Raw genomic sequence first — 22,702 nt, forward strand, 5'->3', positions numbered from 1 at the left:
AAACAATATTTGCATGCATGGGTTTGAACCTATGGCATGTTTCCTGTGATCCAGCCAGGCTAAAATGCATCCATTCAATGCCACTAATATCTGGATAAGTGTTTTTTTTTGGGGGGGGGGGGATTTCTGAAAACCCACACACCTCTGTGGCCATCAAAAAGGTCCTGACATCATTCTGGCTGGATGGTCGACCATTGCTATTGGTTGGACTGGTGGAGCTTGTTTACACAGGTAGGTTTCCTGGCAAGGATCAGGCTTTTTAACATGCCGTAGCTGATGCAATTTCAACCCTGCTTAGGATCGGGCTTTTCCTGGATCTTAATGTAATTCATTCCAGAGCCAGTGTTGTTGTATGTTTGGCATCATAACCATGTTGGAACATCCAGTTGGGTCCAAGTGTTACCAGTCCAGATGTTCAGTTGCCCTGTGATAGACTGGCGGCCTGCCCAGGGTCTACCCTGCCAACCCAGCCCCCCTCCTTCAGTTTGACACTGCCAAGCATTCTCATTGCCATTTTGACAAAACAGGTTCATTTTTCTCATGTCAATAAAACCTTTTTCCAGCATGTGGCTTATATGTGTGGGTATCTGCAAGTTTTAGTCAAATTTGAAGCTATTGATCTAGGAGAATGGCCATTTTGCTTGGTCAACATCCTGTAAATCAACAGTGGCAAGACACTAAAATCAATGTAGACAGAGACAATGTTATTATTAAAGTTTCTAGTTCATTGCAGCCTTGAGTGTTGATGGTTCCTGGGTTGTTCTTGGACATTCACAGGAATTCGCTTTGATCTTAGGGCGACAGTTTGGGTCAGATGGTGGGAACTCTGACAGAGTTGGGGTTCCTACAATCCAACAATCCCAAACTCATCAAAACTGGTTTTAGAATGGACAAGGTAAGTTAATGTTATGCTCCTTGAACGTCCATGACATAGACTCTTATTGAAAACATGGAAAAGGCTCAAACCTCTGGGGATGCCAGGACCCAGCTGGGTCCAGTTAGCCACGTTTTAGTCATCATTATCTTTGCCTTTGTTATAGCAAATACCAATTAAAAATGTCCTCTTTACTTCTCATCACACCTTCACAGTTTAAAGGTTACACATACAGTGCACACATAATCCTCACAGCCTAATTTACATTGGTTTGATCTACCACATAAGGTGATATCTGTAAAGACCTTTTTCATCTGAGCCGCCCACTGAAATTCTAATTATTTAAACGATTTAAATGAACTCTGCTAATCCTAAAAAAAGAGGTCAACTATCTGACCAAAAGTATGCCAAGACCTGCAGGCATTTGGTTTCTCTGCACCTTGCTACGGGACCATCATCCAAATATTAATTATGGTGTGTGTGTGTACATAGTACAGCCAGTAAAAATAATTTCGAACCCTGTGGGCGTAGAAAGAAGCCCCAAATTTTCATGGACTCCATGAATTTAAAAAGTAGCTCTGCACAGGGTGCAATACAGTAACTTCAAATCTCACAACATTGGCATATTAAGCCTTAAAGCTACATTTTCGGGAACTTATTTCCACACATTTCGTGAGATGCTTACATCCAGCATGCAACAGAACAATTCGCCTAGGGGTAGTTTGAATTTCGCCAAGCAGGATAATTAAATCCAAACAGAGCTCATCACGGTGATATTTGGTGCAAGTAAGGTGAAAAATGTTCCGCTTAGTGCCAGGAGATTCAACACAGGCACAAATTGCTATTAAACAGGCCATCTGTTGTGCTTGCTTTCTACTTCCCCTCAATAAAAGACAAAACAGAATGTGAAAACAGCTCACAAATATCCGTCTTAAGACTGCAGAAGCCAGAAAAAAATAAACTATGCAGGGGTTGAATGCTAAAGCAGTAATGTGACTCCACACAATTTAGGATATGCTTAGCCAGTGGATGTTTTGTAAACTGAGCTGTTTGCACCATTTTAACTGCAAAGTAAACCCCTGCAGGTTAAATCCCTGTGAGTTAATGAAAATAAATGATCAGCCTAATATCTCTGGATTCTGTTGTCCTCTGGGGAGGCAGCCAAAGTTGTTATGTGAGGCAAAATAATTTCTTATTCATCACATAAGGGGGAGGGGGGGCTATTGAATACAAACTAGAGCAAAAAATGAAAGAGAGAAACTACTTATGCTACAGTCCAGCAAGTAAAACTGTTAAATAAAATAAGAACACTAAAATTAGAACTCAAAAGAAAAGTAGAAGCAAGAGTACAAGAGCAAATACTGAGGCTATGGCTGGAGAATATTGACCATAATAATACATCGAGCAAAAGTGTTGCAAATAAATTGAAAAGAATAACAATTTAAACAATAACTCACAGTAACTCTATACTAATGGTGTTTATTAATACAAATTTATACTTTTCTTTCCAAATCCATCCTCAGTAATGATCCCTACAATGCTGACTTAGATGTTTTTTTAAACATCAAAGTTAATCTTAAATGAAAGTTAATCTTAAATGAAATGAACCACATAAGGTTCTGGGGTTACCCCTGGCAGCAAGCAAACTGCATGAAGCAGTCATTAAAGTTGTGATGGCGAAGCTCCAGGACCTGGTGGCTTCACCGGCCCCTGCTGGCCCCCACCTTCCAACAGATGGTCAGAGAAACTCAAGAAAGCTCGGTCCTCCCTCCAAACATGAATTGTGCAAACATAAATCTTCAAGCAGTGATGAGATTCCACTTCCACCAGAGATCATTTATAAATAGAGGTGGGTAGTAACTAGTTACTTTTACTCAGTTACATTTGAGTAACTTTTTGAACAAAATTTACTTTTGGGAGTAGTTCTACTGCACTGTACTTTTTACCTTTACTTGAGTAGAATCATTTAAAATGATCACTACTCCTACTTGAGTAAGATTTTTGGCCACCTATCGTGAGCAACATCAGAATAAAAACTCTTATTTTAACCAAAAATACACTAGAGAGACACACTTACAGTTTATATTAAAATGAGACTTCTTGTTTGTTCACAAGCTTTGTTGTTTTAATGCTACTTTCTATCTACTGAGATCATTGAGCCATTTGTGGGTCAAGTGAATATGCAAGAAACAGTAGATATTGTTTTTGGAAAGACTTTGTACTGTTCTAATATACTGTATATAACTGCTGTAAAGTATTGGTTTCACCTGTCTCAATTTGGTATTTTGTAATTTATTTATTTATATTTTTGTATTTTGTATTAGCATTCCATGCGTGGATTTAAATTACCAGAATTTGTACTTTTTCATATTTTTGTCTGCCCGGTTACATCACTTTTAAATATTACATTGGATGTTATGATTAGTTACTTAGTAGCCCTCCACCCGAATACTGTTTTACTCTTGAGAAATTTCTTGGTTGGCTACGTTTTACTTTTACTTGAGTAGAAATATGATGAAGTAGTGCTACTCTTACTTTAGCAGTTGTTTCTACTCTGACCACCTCTGCTTATAAAGGCAGAACTTCAAATCATCGGCAAAACATTAACCACAAGGTTTGAAAAGATAATCTCTCATTTTAGACATGCTGACCAGACTGGATTTTGTAATAAATAAATTGCCCGGTATGGTTTAAATAATACAGAAAGACTCATCAATCTGTTATACTATACTTAAAAATTCCAGAATAAAAATGGTTTAATTGTTTCATTAGATGCAGAGAAGGCGTTTGACAAGGTTAACTGGAAATGTTCGCTACATTCATTGAACCACTGGTCAAAGCAAAAATATTTTTTTAATTGAAACAGCCAATGGAATACAAAAATATGTTTATATGCTGATGAGTTGAAAAAGGCAAAGCCTTCTCTTACAGAGACAATAACACCGACCGCTCTTCAGATCAGTTGGAGCAAACAAAAAGCCTGTCCTGCCTAACATTTATCTATCTGACTATTCCTTTACAGGCTGGAAACATGCGCTACCTTGTCATCAATATGTCTAACAGGCTGAATGAGCCAACACAATTATAGAAGAGGACATCAAACGGTGGCGAGCTCTCCCTTTCTCACCTAAAGGGGAGCGGGTCTGCAATTAAAATGATGGTGCTCCCTGAAATAAACTACATTTTCTCGATGATTCTGGCTAAACCACCCCAGACTTTGTTGAACAGCTTAGATCTAACATATCAATATGTGGACATCTAAACCTCCATGCATAGGAATTTAAAAGGCTAACATTTTAGGATTTGAATTTCCAAACGCAGAAATAGTGCCAGGTATACATAATCTCAGTTACAATCAGTAAATGGGATGTTGATTTATCTACCGGCACAGATTTTAATTTTTGCAGAAAAATGTTGCACAAATTAGTTTAGAATGATCCAAATTTCCATCCTTCAGCTTATACAATACAGAATCCTTTATATAACACACTACACAGGAAAATGGCTGTTCCCAATGGGTTTCTTACTTATTAATATACAGTATGTGGAGGTCTAGTGGTTAGAGAGCCGGGTGTTTTGCGTTCAGGAGAGGCCCCAAAGGTCAGCAGTTAAAAACTCAGTATGTCACTCTGGGTCTCTGAGCAAACCCCTGACCACAGCATGCTCCCCATTCGCCACTCAGTGTCAGCAGCACACTGCTCCCTAAGGGATGGGTTATATGCAGACTACATTTCATAGATAGATAGATAGATAGATAGATAGATCTCCCTGGGGGGTTTGACTAAAAACAACATATAAAAATAACAACAGGAGTTGGGTCAGTCTTTCTCTGAAAACTTTTGGTGTATTTAGTCAATTTTGATAAATTAATTAAAAGCAAATTTTGGCACGCCAAAGTCTGCATTTCAGTAAAAGTCACGGGATAAATGTGGTCACATTTACTTTGAAATTAAATGTAATGTAAAAAGTGTGGTAAAAGACAAAAACTGTGTTGTACCCAACTATTTAGGATTTTTACTTTTAGAATAGGGTCTGGGGTTGGGAGGTGGGTTACAGTATTTGGGTGGACAGCGGTGTCTTGGAGGCTGGGCACACCTGCCTGGAACGACATGGTACCCGGGGTCCTGCCTGGTCTAGTGGGTCATGGCGATTTTCCCAGACTGCTTTGTGGGAACTCCCCCCTGGCCTCGGTTGGCGCTGTATTGATGTGGGCATGGGTGAGACAAGAGGGGGCCAGTCAGGGAGCTGGTCCCCCAGAGGGATTTGTGCGGGTGCCTTTGTGCTCAATCCCTCCTCTTTCACATACACAACGCCACACACCATAGGGTCTTGATTTGTGGGACGATGAACCTTGCAGGCATGGAGCACCATACGCCGTCTCTCCCATCTGCTACATTTGGCCCCGTCCTGCATCTCAGTAGTAATACACTAGAAACGCTAGAGCTTTGGGATTGGGAAGACTGCTGTCAGCGAGCAGTGAGGCCTCGGTACCCTACGTCTCACCCTGTGGCTCTCCTGCCTGGGTACTGCTGCTTCTTGGCTTCACTGGCAACCTACCTCAGCGCGGGCGTATGGCCGCACTGAGGCGACGCCTCCTGTCTTTGTGCCAGGAGGGCCGCCGCGGCCTTCTGGAGCAAAGTCTGCCTTTTTGCTGCTCTTGAAAAGAAAATCTCACAGGAGAGCTGTGTTGCCGGGCCTTCTAGCATTCTCACAACTCACTCATGTGCACCCCCTCACACGCACATTAAACACACACACCCTGAAACACAAATGATCCAAATATGGTTGGTGGTTACGTAAAGACACGTTACCATCGCACCAGTCACCTGCCAGCTTTGATGCTGAATTCAAGCTTGATCCAATTAAGTAATTAAGATATCCGTCCTGACACATAACCAGTCCATCAGAGAGTAACTCGCATTTTAAGGAAATACATAAAGGCAGCGGAACACTTGAGACTGGGACAGCGGTCCACTTTCCAGCAGAACATCATCCACAAAGGCTACAATAGTTCAGACCAAAGCCTGTTCTGTGGGTTATACCCAGTTAAAGTCTAGACCAAAACCAAATAGAGAATCTGTTGTTGACACTTGAACTAGCTTTAACTTCCCCGTCTAGTCTCTAGACAGGGAAGGCTGGAAGAAAAATATGCATCAAATATTGATTCTACAAAGTAAAGACTCAGAAGGGCTGAATATATGCAGAAACTTCAAAAAAGGTTGAAATATTTCTGCATAGAAACGAATCATAATTGTAAATCAACAGAAAAAAGAAAAAAGCAGAGCACAGGTTATTTTACACAGACTTTAATCTTTTTATTTACAGATTGGTCATTGACATTTATTTGTTGATGCAATTAAGATGAGGTCTTATTCTTCTAGACTTGTCACGGGTCGCGTTGAACATCAATTTTGTTTGCTTCTTTCTCTCGGAATAAAAACAACAAATCAAACGCATCCATGTTCCTGAATAAAAGTGTTTTAAAAAGAAAGGGAGAAGCCCGGATGAAGAAAGTAATTTCAAGCCATGTGTGGCAAAAGTGGAGGAGAGGAGTCTCCTAGAGGAGCTGCCAGATGTTGACTGGTGAGGGTGGGGGGGGACTTGGCATGAGGATGGCTACTGCGAGGACGCCTGCAAGACACCTAATGAGCTGTTTTCCAGAATAAGCCGACCTACACGGCGTACTACAGCATGTGCTGAATTCCTCCATGACGGCACAAAAAAGGGGACCGCTTTTTACCCCCCGCTGCTTTCTTCTTTCAAATTAAATATACCCACATTACAATAAATCGCTAGCAAAACGTTCCTTTTCTCGTCTATCCTCTTAAAGAGTGTCCGAACACACGAAAACCCGAATGATCCGAGCACGAGAATTTTCAAACGAGATCTTAATCTCCCTGGTGAAAGCAAGCCAAAAGTGTACTGAATTAGTATGGGGGTCCGAAAACTGGAACAGAACTGCCCTGAATGGCATAAACCCTCTCCAAGAGGTGAGCATGAATGAAAATAAATGCACTGCATAGGCAAGGAGAAGCCGCTGACAGCCGCTTTCTTGGACAGCCAGAAAAAACTGGGACAGAGTGACAGATGTGGCCGGGGCTTGGTTTCTACTTTGCTTCGGAGACGGCGTTCGATGTGGATTTCTGATTGTATCACTAAGTGTTGAGAAGCCTTAAAGAAACCAGAGGTAAGAGCTGACGGAGCAGATGATTGGAGTGTGGTACAGCAGAGGTGACGGAGGAGATGTCACGGGGGGGGGAGGGAACAAGGGGGATCTGTCCGACGTAAAAAGGAGGGTGGGATCGAGCAGGATTGGCCTTCAGACAGCAGGAGTTTTTGGAGGAGAGAGGGTGTGTACGGCTGAAGACTGACGTGTGGATCCCGAGGAACGTGACGGGCGTCGAAATTCAGTTACTAAGGAGGAGCTCCGTCGCCGTCTCCACGTCCCAGGATTTTGACGACAGCGCCACTATTACTGCATTCTGGGGACAGGGAGAAAGGCGGAGTTTAATCTGCAGCAACATGCGGCAGCGTGGCGAGAAGAAGAAGAAGAAAAAAAGACGACCAAAGTATAAAGTAAACTCACTTTTTCAAAGCCCATGGCACAGAGTTTGTCTATTTTGCGTGTGTACTCCGGACTGGAGACGGGAGCTCCTGCGTAAACGTGAGACCAGAGTCTTGCCGTCTGTTTAAACATCTCTGGGTTCTGCTTGTACTGTGTGGTCAACAAACAGAAAACAGAGCAGCTCGTTTAAGCGGGGGCTCAGCAGACAGCTTTTAAAGAGATTTCTGGTTCTGTTTGGATCATGTCAAGTAGCCAGATTCCTGCAGTTTACAGACCGACTCCATCTACAGTAAACCGATAGGTTTACGGTGTGGATGCTAACAAGAGGCGCTCAAAAAGGTTTTAATATGAATAAACACCAGCGATAAATAACATTAGGCGACTAAAACCCATCAAACAAACACACACCTGATTGGCCACCACAGCATCCTGTGGATCATCTGGTTCTGCTGCCGCCAGTAAGGCTTGTAATGACAAGAGGACCGTCCTCAGTGTCATGGCTGCTGCCCTGAAACGACAAATCCCCCCCGAGCAACAAATGAAGCCAGCTCAGAGATGACGAACAAAGACAGATGTGTGCACTGAACAATTAACCAATCACCACTCACTCATGCTCCACATTGAGCCATCCAATCTATAAGCAAGGCTTATTTATATAGCACATTTCTGTATAAAGACAATGCAAAGTGCTTAAACAAGATGAAAAGTTTGGAAGCAGGTTCATTTTTATAGCGTTGCCATAATATTATGGCATCAACAACAGCGGTACAGTTAAAATGAGACTATGTAGATATTTAGCGGAGCTTAAAGACCGCTGTACTGTTCAGAGTTCAGCAGCGAAAATGCAGTAAGGACAGGTGAGCAAAGACGCAGGGGGTGGGGGGGTGGGGGGGGACGTCAGGCCACCATCATTTTATTCTGTAATGTGTGGCATTCATCAACAGGACTCTGTTCAACAGCTCTGTTGGGTTGACTCCGTCTGTCTACTTAAAAATGCATAGCCACGTTATTTGACTTTTTACTTGATGTCAGTAGCTCACTCTGGCTGCATACAAAGTTTTTATGAAAGATATCACCGCCTGCTGGTGTATTGGTTGTTATTTTGGTGTTTCATGCTTTGATTTCGCTCAATTTGTTAGTAAACAAAGCACAAATATATGAATCAGAGGGAAAAGACCTGAATGTCGCTGGGAATACAGTATGAACGCTGGCGATCACTGAAGTGGACGCTAAACCTGCTGAGGCTCAGATGTGACCGCAGTTGATTGACGTGAGAAAATGTTCTGCTATTAGGCTCTTAAAGTTGCTGTAGATGGGTGTATTTAATTAATAAAAGGTTGGTTACGATCATGCTGAGCTGCCACTTTACTGCGGCATTATTTACAATTGATTTATAAATTAAGCAAACCGGGATTGTGATAGTTCTGCGATACTGCCACTAGATGTCGCCACGTCTGTTTACATTTGTTTGATCGCGCCCGAGAGGGGATTCGTTTTCGGCTCAAAAAGGACTATCAAGATGGAGGCTTGGTGTATATGACCTTATTTTATCATGATCAAATGGTTTTTGCTCTTTTTTAAGAAGCATATTACGTGTTACATATCTTTAAGGTTCTGATACACTCCACCGGTGTTAGAAAGTGAGCTGCCGTGTATGAGCAAGAACACCAAACTCTCCCATAGGGAAGGTGGTGGGAGAAAAAGACGAAGCGACAGAAGGTCTGCATGTAGTAATTATATTGCTGTAAATTATATGGTCCATCAGCCTCACGGTCTGTCAAAATTATGAAAAACTACTGATTCTTTAAGCGAAAAAAAAAAAAAAAAGCTGTTTTACCTTTTTACATTTAGAATGGATCACAGAAATAATGGGTTGTTAAATGATCTTTTTAGTACTAGGTTTATATTCCTTCTTACACAGTTGGGGGGGGGGGATAAAAATCTTGGCGTCGATTTACTCACCACTGATCTTTAAGGATGTCCAGACATATTGCACCTGTGACTGAGCTGATGTTGGGATGCCAGATCTTTGTGATGAACCGCACCTGAGGCAATGAAAGGAGCAAGGAACCATGGGTAGATGGGCAGGGTGACAGGAATCTCTTCATGCACCAGGTAGGTTACTAGTTGCCAGAAAACAAAGGGATCCTTACCTTGGGTGGATTGAATGGATACGTCTCTGGAATTTTGATTTCTAGCTGATATCTACCTCCTGTCAGGAACGAAAGCAGAAACGCAATGAGGAACAGTGACTGAAATATTTAAGCAATTTAAACAACCGTCCAAAATATTTAAAACTGACGTTGTAAGAGGCAAATACTGCATGCCAGCGGAAAGGTGCTTGCCGAATATTCATCAAACAGTCATTTCATTTTCAACTGTCATTTGGAAGACTCTTCCAATTAAATTTATTGTGCAGCTTCAGCTGAGAACAGAGCTGCACATAATTAAGAAAACAACATTTCGATATATCCATTTATTATTACAATAAAGTTACTGGCTGCAGTTAACCAAAGTGTAGCATAAACGACAGTGAAAGTCCATCTAACTTGACTAATATACTGTATTTTTGGCAAGCAGAGCTTTAATGCATGGCCACTGAAATGCCGTCGGCTCCCAAAAATGCCATCCAAGCACTTATTGAAAAGGCAATATTGCCACACTGATATTGCGACAATTATAGTCATACAATATAGGGCTTTGCAATTCATTAAATTGTCAATAAAAAAACTGTCATTTGACTGTGTGCTATTATTCTGACATATTCCGCTTTGCAAGTATGCCATTATTTTGAAATGTCTCCCGACTGATGCATGTTAAGAACAAGGAAAAGAGAACGTTTGCAGCATCACCAAGGCAGATATGAGATCACAGTCTGTCACGTAGATGCGATCAAAAACACATCATGTACAAGACTGGTAAGTAAAGGTCGCTAAATTGCTTAATTTTTTTTTTAGATAGCCCACATTTGAATGCATACAGCTAGACAAGAAGAAAGTATCAGAGAAGGTTTGAGTCTGGGTGCATTAAATACATTTTTCCTCCAAATTTGATGAATAATCACTTTAAAAGAAAGCCTCTATAAATGTATACGGAGGCTACTTCCTTTTTGTATCTGAAAACGTCTAAGATGAGATCCCACAGTCTTTTTGTGCTGCGTTCTCAAGCTTTTGATCATTTGTCTGTTCAGAGAGCGAGAGGAGAGCTTTTAAATGTGCCGCCTGCTCCGCTGGGACGGTTCTCCAGACCGAATCAAAACGGCCTGGACTTGTGACTGTTGGGGGATTCGAGGCGCCGTTGAAAGACCCGGAACAGAAGAGACTTTTTCCGTGTAGTTGCTTTTAGGTACGTCTTATACTTTTAGATTTTTTTACTTTTGACTTTTTTTGACTGATTTGTGTGAACACACTTTTTTGTAATTATCTTTTTATTATTGCTTACAATCAAGACATTGTTCTCAAAGTAGGAGGGATAAGCAAATAAAATAACTAAATTAAATATAACAACAATTGTGAATAGTTTGGCAATACAGATTTAATTTTTAAACCATGTTATCTTTAGAGCCCCTCTTTTATAGGCTATTCTCCCCTCTCTCAGTATTTTCTTTTATATAAAGACAACATTTAGTTTCAAGTATTACTGTACTGTTTTAAAATGATAGACAGACAGATGTTTTCAAGGGTACTACAGTAAACAGAAAAAAACAAGAATTATAACATTAATGAAATAAATAAATAATAAAACTGTCATATGTGTGTTTAGTTAAAATTGTATACATACGCTTTCTTAAACCTATATACTTGCATATATATATATATATATATATATATATATATATATATATATATATATATATATATATATATATATATATATATATATATATATATATATATTTACTGACAGAGAGGGGAGAATATACATTTTTATAACTATACAGCTGCTATGCTGCCTGTTCCCTCTTGAAAAGACTTTACTCCCAATGAAGCTTTTACCTGGTTAAATAAATAAAATCATGGTTTCCCTACTGACCAAAACAATCTGAATATTCTTTTTGCACTATCAAGCAGCCCTCTTTCAATTAACTGTACAGTGTTAGTTAATGAGCATGTCAAAGCTGTTAGTTGATAAAGCTGTGCTGTCAGGTCTGTACTGTAACTGTCAGCATGTCTGCACCAACACAATTAATCAAAATATTTGTCCTTAATCGATTATTTAAAAAAAAAAAATGTTCGACTCATTTAGTAATTCAATATTCTTTAACCGGGGTACTCAGCAATTTGCTGAAAGAACTCACCCCCAACCCAATTACAATCAACCCCAGCTTTGGCAGTAATCAAGCGAACACTTTACAAAAAAATATGTAAACTGAGCTATGTTAATTTACTAAGAGTATCTCTTTTTAGATTAACCGAGAATGACATATCGATTGATTGCATTCTAAGATACCCAAAAACTGAAGCTGTACTGCATTTCATTTTTGCTCTTAGCTCGATGGATGATTAGACCACAAGCTGCGTTTGCCCTTCAGAAAACTTGTTTTTGGCTATTGGGGGTAAGAGAACTTCCTGTGATGAACCCACGAGAGTCAATCTAGATTCCATCAAAAGTTAGGAATAATTTACAGCTCACTGTCAGGATTTAACTATTATATTTCATTTTCAGAAAGAAGTGGAAGATGAACATCTTTGTTACAAGAATATTCTCGTGTTTTCGTGGTCAAAATATATTCTGAAGTAACTGAAGGCTGACTAAAAAGCATGGACAAAGTTTGTAAAAACCATTAAAAAAAACAAAGCAGACCATTTAGAAATTGTTAAACGGCAATACCCAAGACATGAAATTAAGCTTTTTTTATGATTTTGGGTCACAATTCTTCACAGGTTTCATTATTAAGCGAATGTCAGCTTTTGTTCCGAACCAGCTTTTCAAATATAGTGTAGCCTCGTTGTAAAAAAACAGAAACAAAATGAAATTGCACCACCATGATTTTTCTCCCACCCAACCCAACAGCAGGCAGAGTCTCTTTAAAGCTCCCTCACCTTCATACGGCGTGTCAGGGGGCCCTGCTATTTCCCCTTTGAGTTCTGTGAAGTTCTCATCCACCAGGTCTACCTTTATTTGGTTTTTGCTCGTCTGGAGGAGGAGGAAGAGAGCAGACATTATGCAGGGAGAAAGCTGTCAACCAGGATGTAAAAAAAAAACCCAAAAACAACAAGCCACCATTAATTGCCAACTCATGCAACATTAGATTAGAAAAAAAAGGCTGAGCTCAACTTGTTGCATGGCGCTTCCAGCTCCATGTGTGAGAGCGATTTAAGCGACCCCCAGAAGGGTGAACATTGGGTAAACATGGCACGTGGGTTTAGTAGGCTGCAATTACTACAACTCCCAAAAAACACTGGCTCGGCTCGCCCCTGCTAGCTTAGCAGCTACAGGAGGAAACCTACTAAATAGTATTCCCAGAGTGGCATTAAAAGCTGAAATATGTCGGGCTATTTTAGAGCAATTATTAGTTTCTCGGCCTTAGCCTCGTCAGGGTGGCACCTTGTTGTCAGCTGGCGTCTATGCCCACTTATTACCACAGCCGTTACAGTTAGCCCCAGCTAGCCGCTTCAGTCAGCCAGCGTCGCTCTCATTCAGCCGCAGAAAAGTGAAACAAATACAGGCCCGACTCCCAGTGGCAAACCCGACAACCGACCTCTTCGCTCTTCAGGACCTCCTTGAACTCCCGTTTTATCCTCTGAACAGCAATATTGGCCATGGTTCCCCCAGGGTTCCCGTCCGGTTGGTTGGTTGGGGCCTCGTCGCCAGTCCGACCAGTCAGCTAGCGCTAGCTCCTTTCACCGACAACAGCTCCTGACTTTTTTTTTTTCTTTTTTTCTTTTTTTTTTTTGGTAATACACAGACTCAAAAATAACAGCTGGAACGTTGTCCGCCTCCTGCCTCGTCAGTCCCCGGTGTTGGTGGGAAGTTTAACCTGGAGGGAAGTAGCTTAACGCGTATTCGTCATATCAAATGTGCAACATCACAATGGTTGGTGGAACTGAAAACATTTTAATACCAAAAACTGCATGCAGTCTGGAGAAGACAGGGTCATGTGACCCAGGCCGTCAGCGCCGCCTCCCATTGGTCGATCAGCGCACAATGAAAACGTATTAATTATTTTTATTATATGTTTAGTATTATTCGATTTTTTTTTAATTTGCCGAAAAGAAAGAAAGAGAGAAAGTAAGAAAGAAACTTAGTCATACGCTTAATTTCAAATTTGGCTGAATTAATATTTTGCATTTGAAATTTAAGTACATGTTTTCAGTTCACCATCAAAGAAATTTATAAAATTAACCAACGTAATTTTTAATATTATTACTAAAACTGCTACTACTATTACGAGCCCACTAATATTACTACCTCTACTACTACTACTATTAATAATAATAATACTATATAATAATAATAATAATAATAATAATAATAATAATAATAATAATACTATTAATAATAATAATAATAATAATAATAATAATAATAAAACAAGATTTTTTTTATTGTTGTTTTTATTTATTAATAATCAAATAACTTAGGTAAAATATACAATAATATTGTTTTAATGCACAGCCTTTTAATTTATCTCTTTTTCAAGTCGCAATGACTTAAAGTGAATTTACACCATTCTGTTGGAAAAGATCAGTTATTTTATGCAAATTAGATGCACTTTCGTTCCATTATACGAAGTTTTAGCAGCACTTAATATCTCATGGTAATGTAAAACACGGAGAAAAAAATATATTTAAAAAAACAGCCAAAACAACGCAAGGTATCATTCCTTTCATATACATTTACTCCTACAGACAAATTCTCTAGACTTAACTATATACTGACAATTCTCTACCAGTTGTAGTTTTTAAAGATGCAGTCTTTTATAGATGTACTCTTGCATTTCATGTTCCTTTTTTTTTTCTTCAAAATAAAAGAAGACCTGTATCGTTTAATGTCAGAATCATGTGTCGACACCAGAGGGCACTGTTGCCCCATCTTATGTCAACAGAATTACTCAACGTGGCAAATGGTCACGATGACTGAATAAAGGCTGTTCTCATGATAAAAACTAGAGCTTGTCTCTAATTGTCTGTAGCCTAAACACAAATGAATAACGCTTTCATGAAATTACTCCATGTATTCTTGTACTGTTGATTCTAGGCACGTTTAGAAATTGACTGTCTTCATTATAGTAGACAGTAAAGCTACAAAGGTCTTGTGAACCATGTTGCAGGTAAAGTCATTTGTCACTGCGAGAAAACGAGACACTAATGAAGGACGCACAGGTGGATTTTGTGATTGTTTGCGCTGTTTCTGCTACAGGTTACATTGTCAGTCCTTGCTACCCCATATCCCGATGGTTTATTTCTTCTCCATTGACTCCCTCTCATCATCTTCCTTCCTCTGTCGTGTCTTTCATTCCTCTTGTTGATGACGACGAAGATGGCGAGTGCAGCTAGCATGGCCGACGTTATTAGAAGGCAGCCCCCAAAAACCAGCATCGGTTTGTTCTTGAACATCCACTCACACCTCAGACATTTTTGCTGCTGCTCGTTGAATTTGCACGGGTGCGTCGTGCTATTGTCTGAAGAACCACTGCGGGCGATGATTTCTCTGTACAGCGCAACGGAGGCTTTGGCTTTGGACTTCTGCTGGGTCGAGGTGAAGAGACCGAACTTGGGTTCATGTCGATCTTGGAGACTCCACGCGTAGAAACCCTGCAAGTTGACTCCATCGAGATTGTAAGCTGGAAGTAAAGGAAAGAGAAAGTTTTTTTTTTCCTCATCTAACACCGTGGGAAACCACTTAAAAACCCGAGCTGTAAGGTCCACTGTTGGTAAAATATCGAACTACAATAATCAGAGCTGCCGCTCTACCGTTTGCCTTTCTCTTCGTTTATGATTTTATTATTTTCATGCCATCTCATTAAGTCTGCTTTTTATGGTAGGAAGTGATAAGGTCATTAAACAAGTATTACCTGTAGGGACAGAGCTGCTTCAACATCCTTAACACAAAGACTGCCCCATGTGTTATCTATACTCTAATTGCAAAAGGCACTCAGGATAGCTCACCTTTGAGAGCCTCCTGCAGATAGCTCCTGAGGTAATACTGCCTGAGGTTGTCCTCAACTGAGGCTTGGTCATCAATCCCACTGGCCGTGACAATGATGGGCAACGTTCCACCGTACCTCTGGTTCACCCATTTCAGCATCCTCCGTAAGCCCCAGGGTACCACATTTTGACCCTGGCTGGAGGAAGGCCAGGTGGGGTCTGAGAGGGTCACGCAGTCGTGCTCGGGGGGCGCCTTCTTTCGGAGGGTGTCTCGTGTGTGCGGATTGGGAGAGACTAAACGTGTCGTAAAATGATTCAGGGCGATAAAACTCAACGCCCCACTCAGCTCCCGTCTCTCGGCGTTGGTAAAACGAGGAAGAGTTGATTCGGGAAGGCCGAGTCCCCTCGCTCTGTCCTCCAGGTACGCCCTCATTTCATCTGGGTATTGTCCCTTTTGCTTCGCCTCTCTTGTCCCAAGCAGCGGATCCAGGAAGCGTCCAAGCTCAAACAGGAGAAACCTCTCTGCAGCCACCGTGTGCGACTCCAGGGAAGGGTAAGCCGGCTCAGCCCAGTCGGCGTGAAGAGCGAGGGACACCAGCGCTCGCCCGTCGCCGGAATACTCCCTCTCGTGTAACCTCCAGGCTTTGGCGTGGGCCAGAAGGAGGTTATGAGCTGCTCGGTGCCTCTCTGTGACGTTGGAATAAACGTCTATGATCCGGTTTGGCTCGTTAAAGGTGATCCAGTACTGAACCCAGGTACCCAGCTCCTGGTAGCAAAGCGCTGCGTATTCTTGAAAAGCTTCGACTGTCTCTTCATTCATCCACCCCCCAGAGGCGTGCAGCGGCTCCGGCAAGCCCAGGTTGGGAGCTCTGTGTGACGGGTAGTACATGATGACCATAGCCTCCAGGTTTAGCTTCTTGAGCTCTTTCAGCACACAGCGGTAGTACCTTTCAGAAATATAAAGGAAGGAAGACCTTCAATTCTTGCATACAGGATGGTAGAGTAAATACAAAGAAGGGTCTAGTGGTTGTTGGAAAGGCATCAATACCCCTGGAAGTCACATTTCAACCACACATATTGATCTGTTTATTCTGATTTCACATCATATATAAACAAAAATCTAATCAACACATCTAACACTGCACATAACTCTAAAACCACAGGATTTCCATGAAACATAATTGTGGCAACATGTTGTTGCCCTGCTTTTCTTCAGTGGCGACTATAAAGCTCAGTATATATGGGAAGGGAAAGGAACTCGTTGCGTACAGTATATTTCCATTTCTTTATGAATATTATTCTGAAAACTGTGCCGCTCATTTCGTATCCAGCCCACCTGATTAATACTCTGATGAACCCCTTTATTTTTGCAAGTTGAGCTGTACGTTTTTTTATGGTATGTCTCTACCAGCTTTAAACACCTACAGACTGAAATCTTGGTCCATTGTTTTCACATTACAAAATTCATACTTGATAGTTAACTTGCACGTTGGTTTACGGGCAAAGTTCAACATCCTCCCTTACCCATTTCATCGTCCTCATTTCACGTTTCAAACCATGCGCTCATTTTATTGAAAAAGCTGCAATTTTTTTTGCACATTTAGCAGTGGCTGTTTTCAGAGCTTTCCACTTTAATTCTAGCTTTTTTTCGCTGCACCGCCCTCACTGCTCCACAGAGTGGGCTGTTCTATGAGTTCAGCCCACTCTGTCACACACATTGCCCGGTCCTCACTCTTCATTCGCGCCATGCTGGTGGTTCCTGTTTCCCTGTCAGCCTTCATACCTTGTTTACTCTGCCTGTAAGTTTTATTGATGCATTTAATAAATCATCTTCTACTCATCGTGCGCCTCCCGAGCTCTTATCTGCATTCCAGCCCAACAACAACACTTACTTTTTCCATTTTTGGTTGATGGACTGAACGGTGGAATTGGTAGCACTAAATTGTGTTTTTGGGCCTCATATTGAAGGGGATTAAATACCAATGAATGTCATGGAAGACATTTTTGAAATTTATCTGTAAAAAAATGCTAAAAATAATTATTTGTTTCTTTAACAATTACATACTACTTAGTACTAGTCTGTCGGATAACTACCCCCCCCCCCCACCCTCCAAAAGTGGAAAGTTAAAGTAATATTAATATTTTTTCAAGACGCTTTATCTTTTAGCAATGAAACCTGTCATTGAACCGAAATTTGAATTTTGCCAGACTCAGAGGTTTGTGTGTTTGTGGATTTCTACCTCAGGGCTTCGGTGTTAACATTTGAGCGCCTTCCCTCGGGTAAAATCAGAGACCAGTTAAGAGCAAAGCTGTAATGAGATGCCCCTGTGGATGCGAGCAGGTGAAGATGGCTGCGAATGGCCAGGTAATCCGTGCACTGGGCCGGTCTGGTGTCGAGCTTCACCCCCGGGATCGGACGCAACGATCCGTCTCCTGTCAGGTTCCAGCTGTATACGTGAGGGTCGGAAAACTGAGGGGAGAAAGGGTGGAACCGGACCTGAAAAACAGCAGAAGAAGAAGATGAAACAATTTGCCTGATTTCTTTTTTTTTTCCTTCTTTGATTATAACTCAAATAGCAAAGGGATTTTGGGATAGCAAAATCCCACATTTTACCTGCAGCATAGAGTCTGCAATCCCCCAGTGAAATTTGCATGGAAAATGGCCTTTAACATCTGCTGAGGTTTCATCCCTTAGAAAACCGTTGTCATTGATAATTTGCTTGTAGTAGTGAGCTGTGGTCTTGGGGACCCTGGTTCTGTTCGGTTGACTAAAGTCGATGTAGAAAAGACCTCTTCTCACACCATAACCGTAATTCCACTCGAATCCATCCACCAGCGACCAGGCTGAGTAGCCAAACACCTGGACACCATCAAACTTGATGGCTAATACAAAAATGAAAAGACATAGTTATTTTGTGAGCTTGAAACACATTGTCACATTTTAGAGCTTAGAAATTCTCTACTCACCCTGCAGAACTTGGTTGATAAATCTCTTCATATGGTAGATGGCAACTGTGTCCTCTCTTCCAACGCTGGCATTAGAGAACCAGCCTCCCTCTGCCACCAGCACTCTCAGGTTCCCGTACTCCAGTTTTATCCAGGCCAGGAGGCGCCGCAGGTCTGGGCTGATCTTCTGCCCGTTGTGTGCCAAACTCTGGGCCAGGTGGATGTTGTGTGGGCCAAATGACAGAGCAAAAAAGTCCGCCGTTTTCCGCACCCAGAGCCTCTCTTCAGGGGTGAACGTGGGCAGTAAAGTTGCGTGCTTCGTTTTGAGAGAGGCCGGATAGTCCCCATCACCAAAAATGGGCTTGGCAAACCACCCAAGAACGGCCTCCATGGACTGCTGACAGAGCGCCGCATTGGCTGCTATGGGTTGGCCTATGTGAGGTTCAACCCAGTGGGAACCTAAGACGATGGATACTTTACCCTGCTGAGTTGGCCGGAAGCGGGTGTTGTAATTCTGCCATGCTTTGGCGTGTGCCTGAAAGCAACAATATGGACATTGTGAGGATGTCGCTAAATTGTTCTATAAATAATAAAACTTGTAGAAAACTGCATCCCTGCTGTGTGCCTGCTACCTACCTACCTACCTGCCTTTGCACAAATGCCCTTGCACAATCAATTCTGCACATACAAATGTTTTTTTTTTTAAATACTCACCTGTACACTGTGACTTCTCCTGCATTGTCTACATTTAAATTGTTTACTTTTAAATCACTGCTGCACCTTACACTGTAATTTAATTTTACTGCAATTTACAAGCTGTATGCAACAAAATTTCGTTCTGCACGCACTCTGTGCATACAAAATGACAAATAAAGTTGTCTAAGTCTAAGTCTAAGTTTATGCCTGCCTCGTTTTAATAGTAATTAAAGTGTTAAATAGCTTTTATGGTATTTCGTAAAAAAGCCCATAATATCAAAATACAACACATTTCTGAATATTAACAGACGCAGTGCCCTGCAAAAGTGTGTTTACCCTTTGAACACATTGTGTCACATTTGTATTGGAAATTTGTATGGTAGAGTAACAAAGTAGTGCATAATTGTTAAGTGGAACTGAAATGACACATACTTCATACGTTTTTAACAAAAATAAATCTGAAAAATACTGCATGCATTTTAATTCAGCCCACTTTGCTCTGATACCCCAAAAGAAAATCATGCACAACTAATTGTTTTCAGGTGTCACCTAAATGTATTACGCCTTTGTGTAATTTAATCTCGGTAGAAATACAGCTGATCTTGAAGGTGAAGAGCGCAATTGAACAAACAGCAACATAAAAATCAAGCAACACAGCGGAACAGGAGGAAGATGAACCCTCTCAGTATCCCAAACTTTGAACATCCCATGGAGAACTGGTCCATCATACAAAACTGGCACAGCTGCAAACCTGTGAAGACATTGCTGTCCCCCTAAAATGACACAGCAAGAGGTAGCCAAGAGGCCCATGGTCACTCTGGAGGAGCGGCAAATGCTCAGGTTGGAGAATTAGTTGATGGGGCAGCTAAAATAGTAATAGTAATATCATCTTTATTGTCATTGAAACATACATTACCACGAAATTTGTTCTGTGCATTTAACCCATCAACCTTGGGGAGCAGTGGGCTGCCACTGTGCGGCGCCCTGGGAGCAGTCTGGGGTTAAGGGTCTTGCTCAGGGACCCAGAGTGCAGGCGCTGGGGATCGAACCGGGTACTTGCATCCTTCTCTGAGTGCAAGCACACTGCTCTAACCACTAGGCCAACACTCAAAAAGTTGTCTGCTTTACAAATCTTGGCAGTAACAAAGCTGCAGTTTGCTACAAGCGTTGCAGGGAACACTGGGATGGGTAGAAAGGTCTTCTGGTCAGGAGAGATGCAAAACACTGTCAACGGCATAAAACAACAAGTGCTGCACATCACCATGAAGAAACCATCCCCCATAGTAAAACCCGCCGGTGGCAGCATGACGGCGACTTTTCTTCAGCAGAGAGTTAGAAGCTGAAGAGGCCGTTTGATTGTAGACAAAATGTAAAAAAAACACAATGGAAAATAATGTGTTATATTACTTCCACTTGAAAATGACAGTATGTGTTACTTTACTCCAGATACGTGAGAGTTTGCAATTCAAATTCGCTTCTCTCAAGTAATGTAATGTGTCTAAAAAAAGTTGAGACGTCCTGTCAGTGGATCAAATAATAAAAAAAAAAAAAAAAAAACCATAAAAAGTAGAGGTGTAAAAGTATATTAATGAGGGCATGTAGCAGGGAACAGCAAATCACTATTTGCTTATTCTATCTGCTTGGTGTTAGCTGGGAGCCGACCATCTGTGCTCGACCGCATAAACCTAAGTGAGTATTAATGAGGCGTATCTCCGTGACTTCCTGACACACACACGCAGACTCCCCTCCACCACAAAAGTGCTGATGTGGTGGACTTTAACCCCGGTGCCTCTTCAAGTGTCCTGTTTACTTATCACAAAACCTGTCAATATGAATATAGCCACCAGGTCATCAGGGAGAGATGTTTTGGGGCTTATTGTCCTAACTGTACGCAGTAGTTGCGTTGGATTAAAGAGGCTTGTAAAAGCCAGCGTCAGTGACCACTGATCCGAGTCTGTGTTTACCACCCGGTCCTGTGACCTAACAGCCATTTTGGAGATATAAACATTCATTGACTATCATAAAATGATAAAGCTGCAGGAGTTCAAAGTTTGCACTCGGTGTTATCATATAAACTGTACAAAGAAAGTTGTTGCGTAACCCGCCGGCACTCACCCTGATCAGGTTGTGGGCCACAATAAGAGCGCTGGAGAGACCCCCCTTTTCTCCCGGAGCGTGCACGCCTCTCCCGTACCCCTGCACGGCCACCAGGTATGGGTTGTGCATGGTGAGCCAGTATTTCACTCGATTCCCGAAGACGTGGAAACAAAACGCCGCGTACTCCTCGAAAGCGCTCCACCAAGGTGTTATTTTTCCAGCCTCCGTATTGATCCTGGAACACCTGTGGCAGGTCCCAGTGATAGAGAGTCACGATGGGCTCGATTGTCTTTTCCAGCAGCCTGTCTATGAGGCGGCTGTAGTGAGCCACGGCGGCCGCATTGGGCTCCCCGGTGGCGTAGCCGTCAGGGAAGAGTCTGGGCCAGGAGAGGGAGAAAGAGTAGGATCTAACGCCGAGATACCCCAGCGCCTCCACATCCTCTTCCCAGCGGCGGTAGCTGTCACTTGCCACATCTGCAGTCTCTTTGGTAAAAGGATCCCTGGCAGAGGAGTGGGTGAAACGGTCCCAAATGGAGACGCCTTTCCCATCCTGGTTCCAGGCTCCTTCCGTCTGGAAGGCCGACGTACCTGAGCCCCAGAGGAACCCCGGGGGGAACGTGTCCTGAAGGAAAGACTGGTCTTTGGCGATGGGGCTCGGTTTAGGCCGCTGCCAGATGCTCATGCCTTCCCCGGGAGAACAGACCGCCCGGTTGGAAAGAGACACCAATCCCAGAAGCAGAACCAAAAGGAGTGCGTGGGACAGGAAGGATGGCGCAGCATGCTGACGGAGTCCACCTTGTCTTGAAAATCCACTTTAAATTGAACGAGCAGGTGTCAGTCAGCTTCTAGTTTGACCTCAATCAATCCACTTCCGGCGGATGGTAGCTCCATGGTAGGCGAAAGGAAAGCCAAGAAACTAACAGAGAGGGGGCATTGGAAGCCTTAAGGTGCTGTTGTGTCCATCTGACAACCTGGTTAGCCTTCCCTATCTGTCTCTCCCAGCCTGTACTTCTGCTCCCACTCAGCCCCTCCCCGCAGCACAACGTTCACCCATACAAAGGTTGACTCATATCCAGGCAGGCTGCTATTAGTGCCCCTCCACAACAGATTCACTCCTTCTAAAAACGCAGATGATAACCGAAAAGTTTTGATTATATCAACAAATACATACACAAGGAGCGACATTGCGTTGCTGTTTGCGACTGTAAAAATGAGCTGCTCTTCTCAGGATTTTTACTGGCCCGAAATGTGTCAATAATTAGCTTGTACTCTGATCTTGAAGAGATTCTTCACTGAAAAGTCCTCTTCATAATCCCTTTAATGTTTGTGATGAGGTTTGAATTAATCGTTGCCGGTCATCCACCAACGACGAATAAACACGTGCAATCGTTTTTTTTTTTTTTTTTTGTGGATTCGCAAGACATGATGCTGGTT

The 22,702-nt window shown here is 42.0% G+C and overlaps 3 protein-coding genes across 4 annotated transcripts in view; 1 reads left to right on the forward strand and 2 right to left on the reverse strand.

Annotated features, from left to right (window-relative positions):
- The window catches only part of tlr1 (toll-like receptor 1), a 55,206-nt gene that overhangs the window by 27,336 nt on the left and 5,168 nt on the right, over window positions 1–22,702 (forward strand). Inside the window, exon 1 of one of the 2 annotated variants that reach the window (XM_036127493.1) lies at window positions 10,408–10,784. The exons of the other annotated variant lie outside the window; for it this stretch is intronic. The gene's annotated coding sequence lies outside the window, so the exon portion shown is untranslated. Of the gene's footprint in view, window positions 1–10,407; window positions 10,785–22,702 lie in introns of those variants that run through there. 2 annotated transcript variants of the gene reach the window in all.
- Window positions 6,165–13,514, reverse strand: ube2ka (ubiquitin-conjugating enzyme E2Ka (UBC1 homolog, yeast)). The gene is made up of 7 exons (XM_012882169.3): window positions 13,141–13,514; window positions 12,482–12,575; window positions 9,593–9,651; window positions 9,402–9,484; window positions 7,848–7,947; window positions 7,461–7,589; window positions 6,165–7,356 (listed from the first exon to the last, which is right to left on the reverse strand). The coding sequence occupies exons 1-7, from the start codon at window positions 13,201–13,203 to the stop codon at window positions 7,282–7,284; spliced, it is 603 nt and encodes a 200-aa protein (XP_012737623.1). The 5' UTR covers window positions 13,204–13,514; the 3' UTR covers window positions 6,165–7,281.
- Window positions 14,390–22,358, reverse strand: klb (klotho beta). Its single transcript, XM_012882143.3, is given in 7 exon segments — window positions 14,390–15,225; window positions 15,551–16,476; window positions 17,770–18,026; window positions 18,144–18,412; window positions 18,497–19,010; window positions 21,287–21,463; window positions 21,465–22,358. Coding segments are annotated over 7 exon segments (3,108 nt in total). The 5' UTR covers window positions 21,951–22,358; the 3' UTR covers window positions 14,390–14,746.

This window comes from Fundulus heteroclitus, chromosome 23 (assembly GCF_011125445.2).
Source record: "Fundulus heteroclitus isolate FHET01 chromosome 23, MU-UCD_Fhet_4.1, whole genome shotgun sequence".
Classification (NCBI taxonomy): domain Eukaryota; kingdom Metazoa; phylum Chordata; class Actinopteri; order Cyprinodontiformes; family Fundulidae; genus Fundulus; species Fundulus heteroclitus.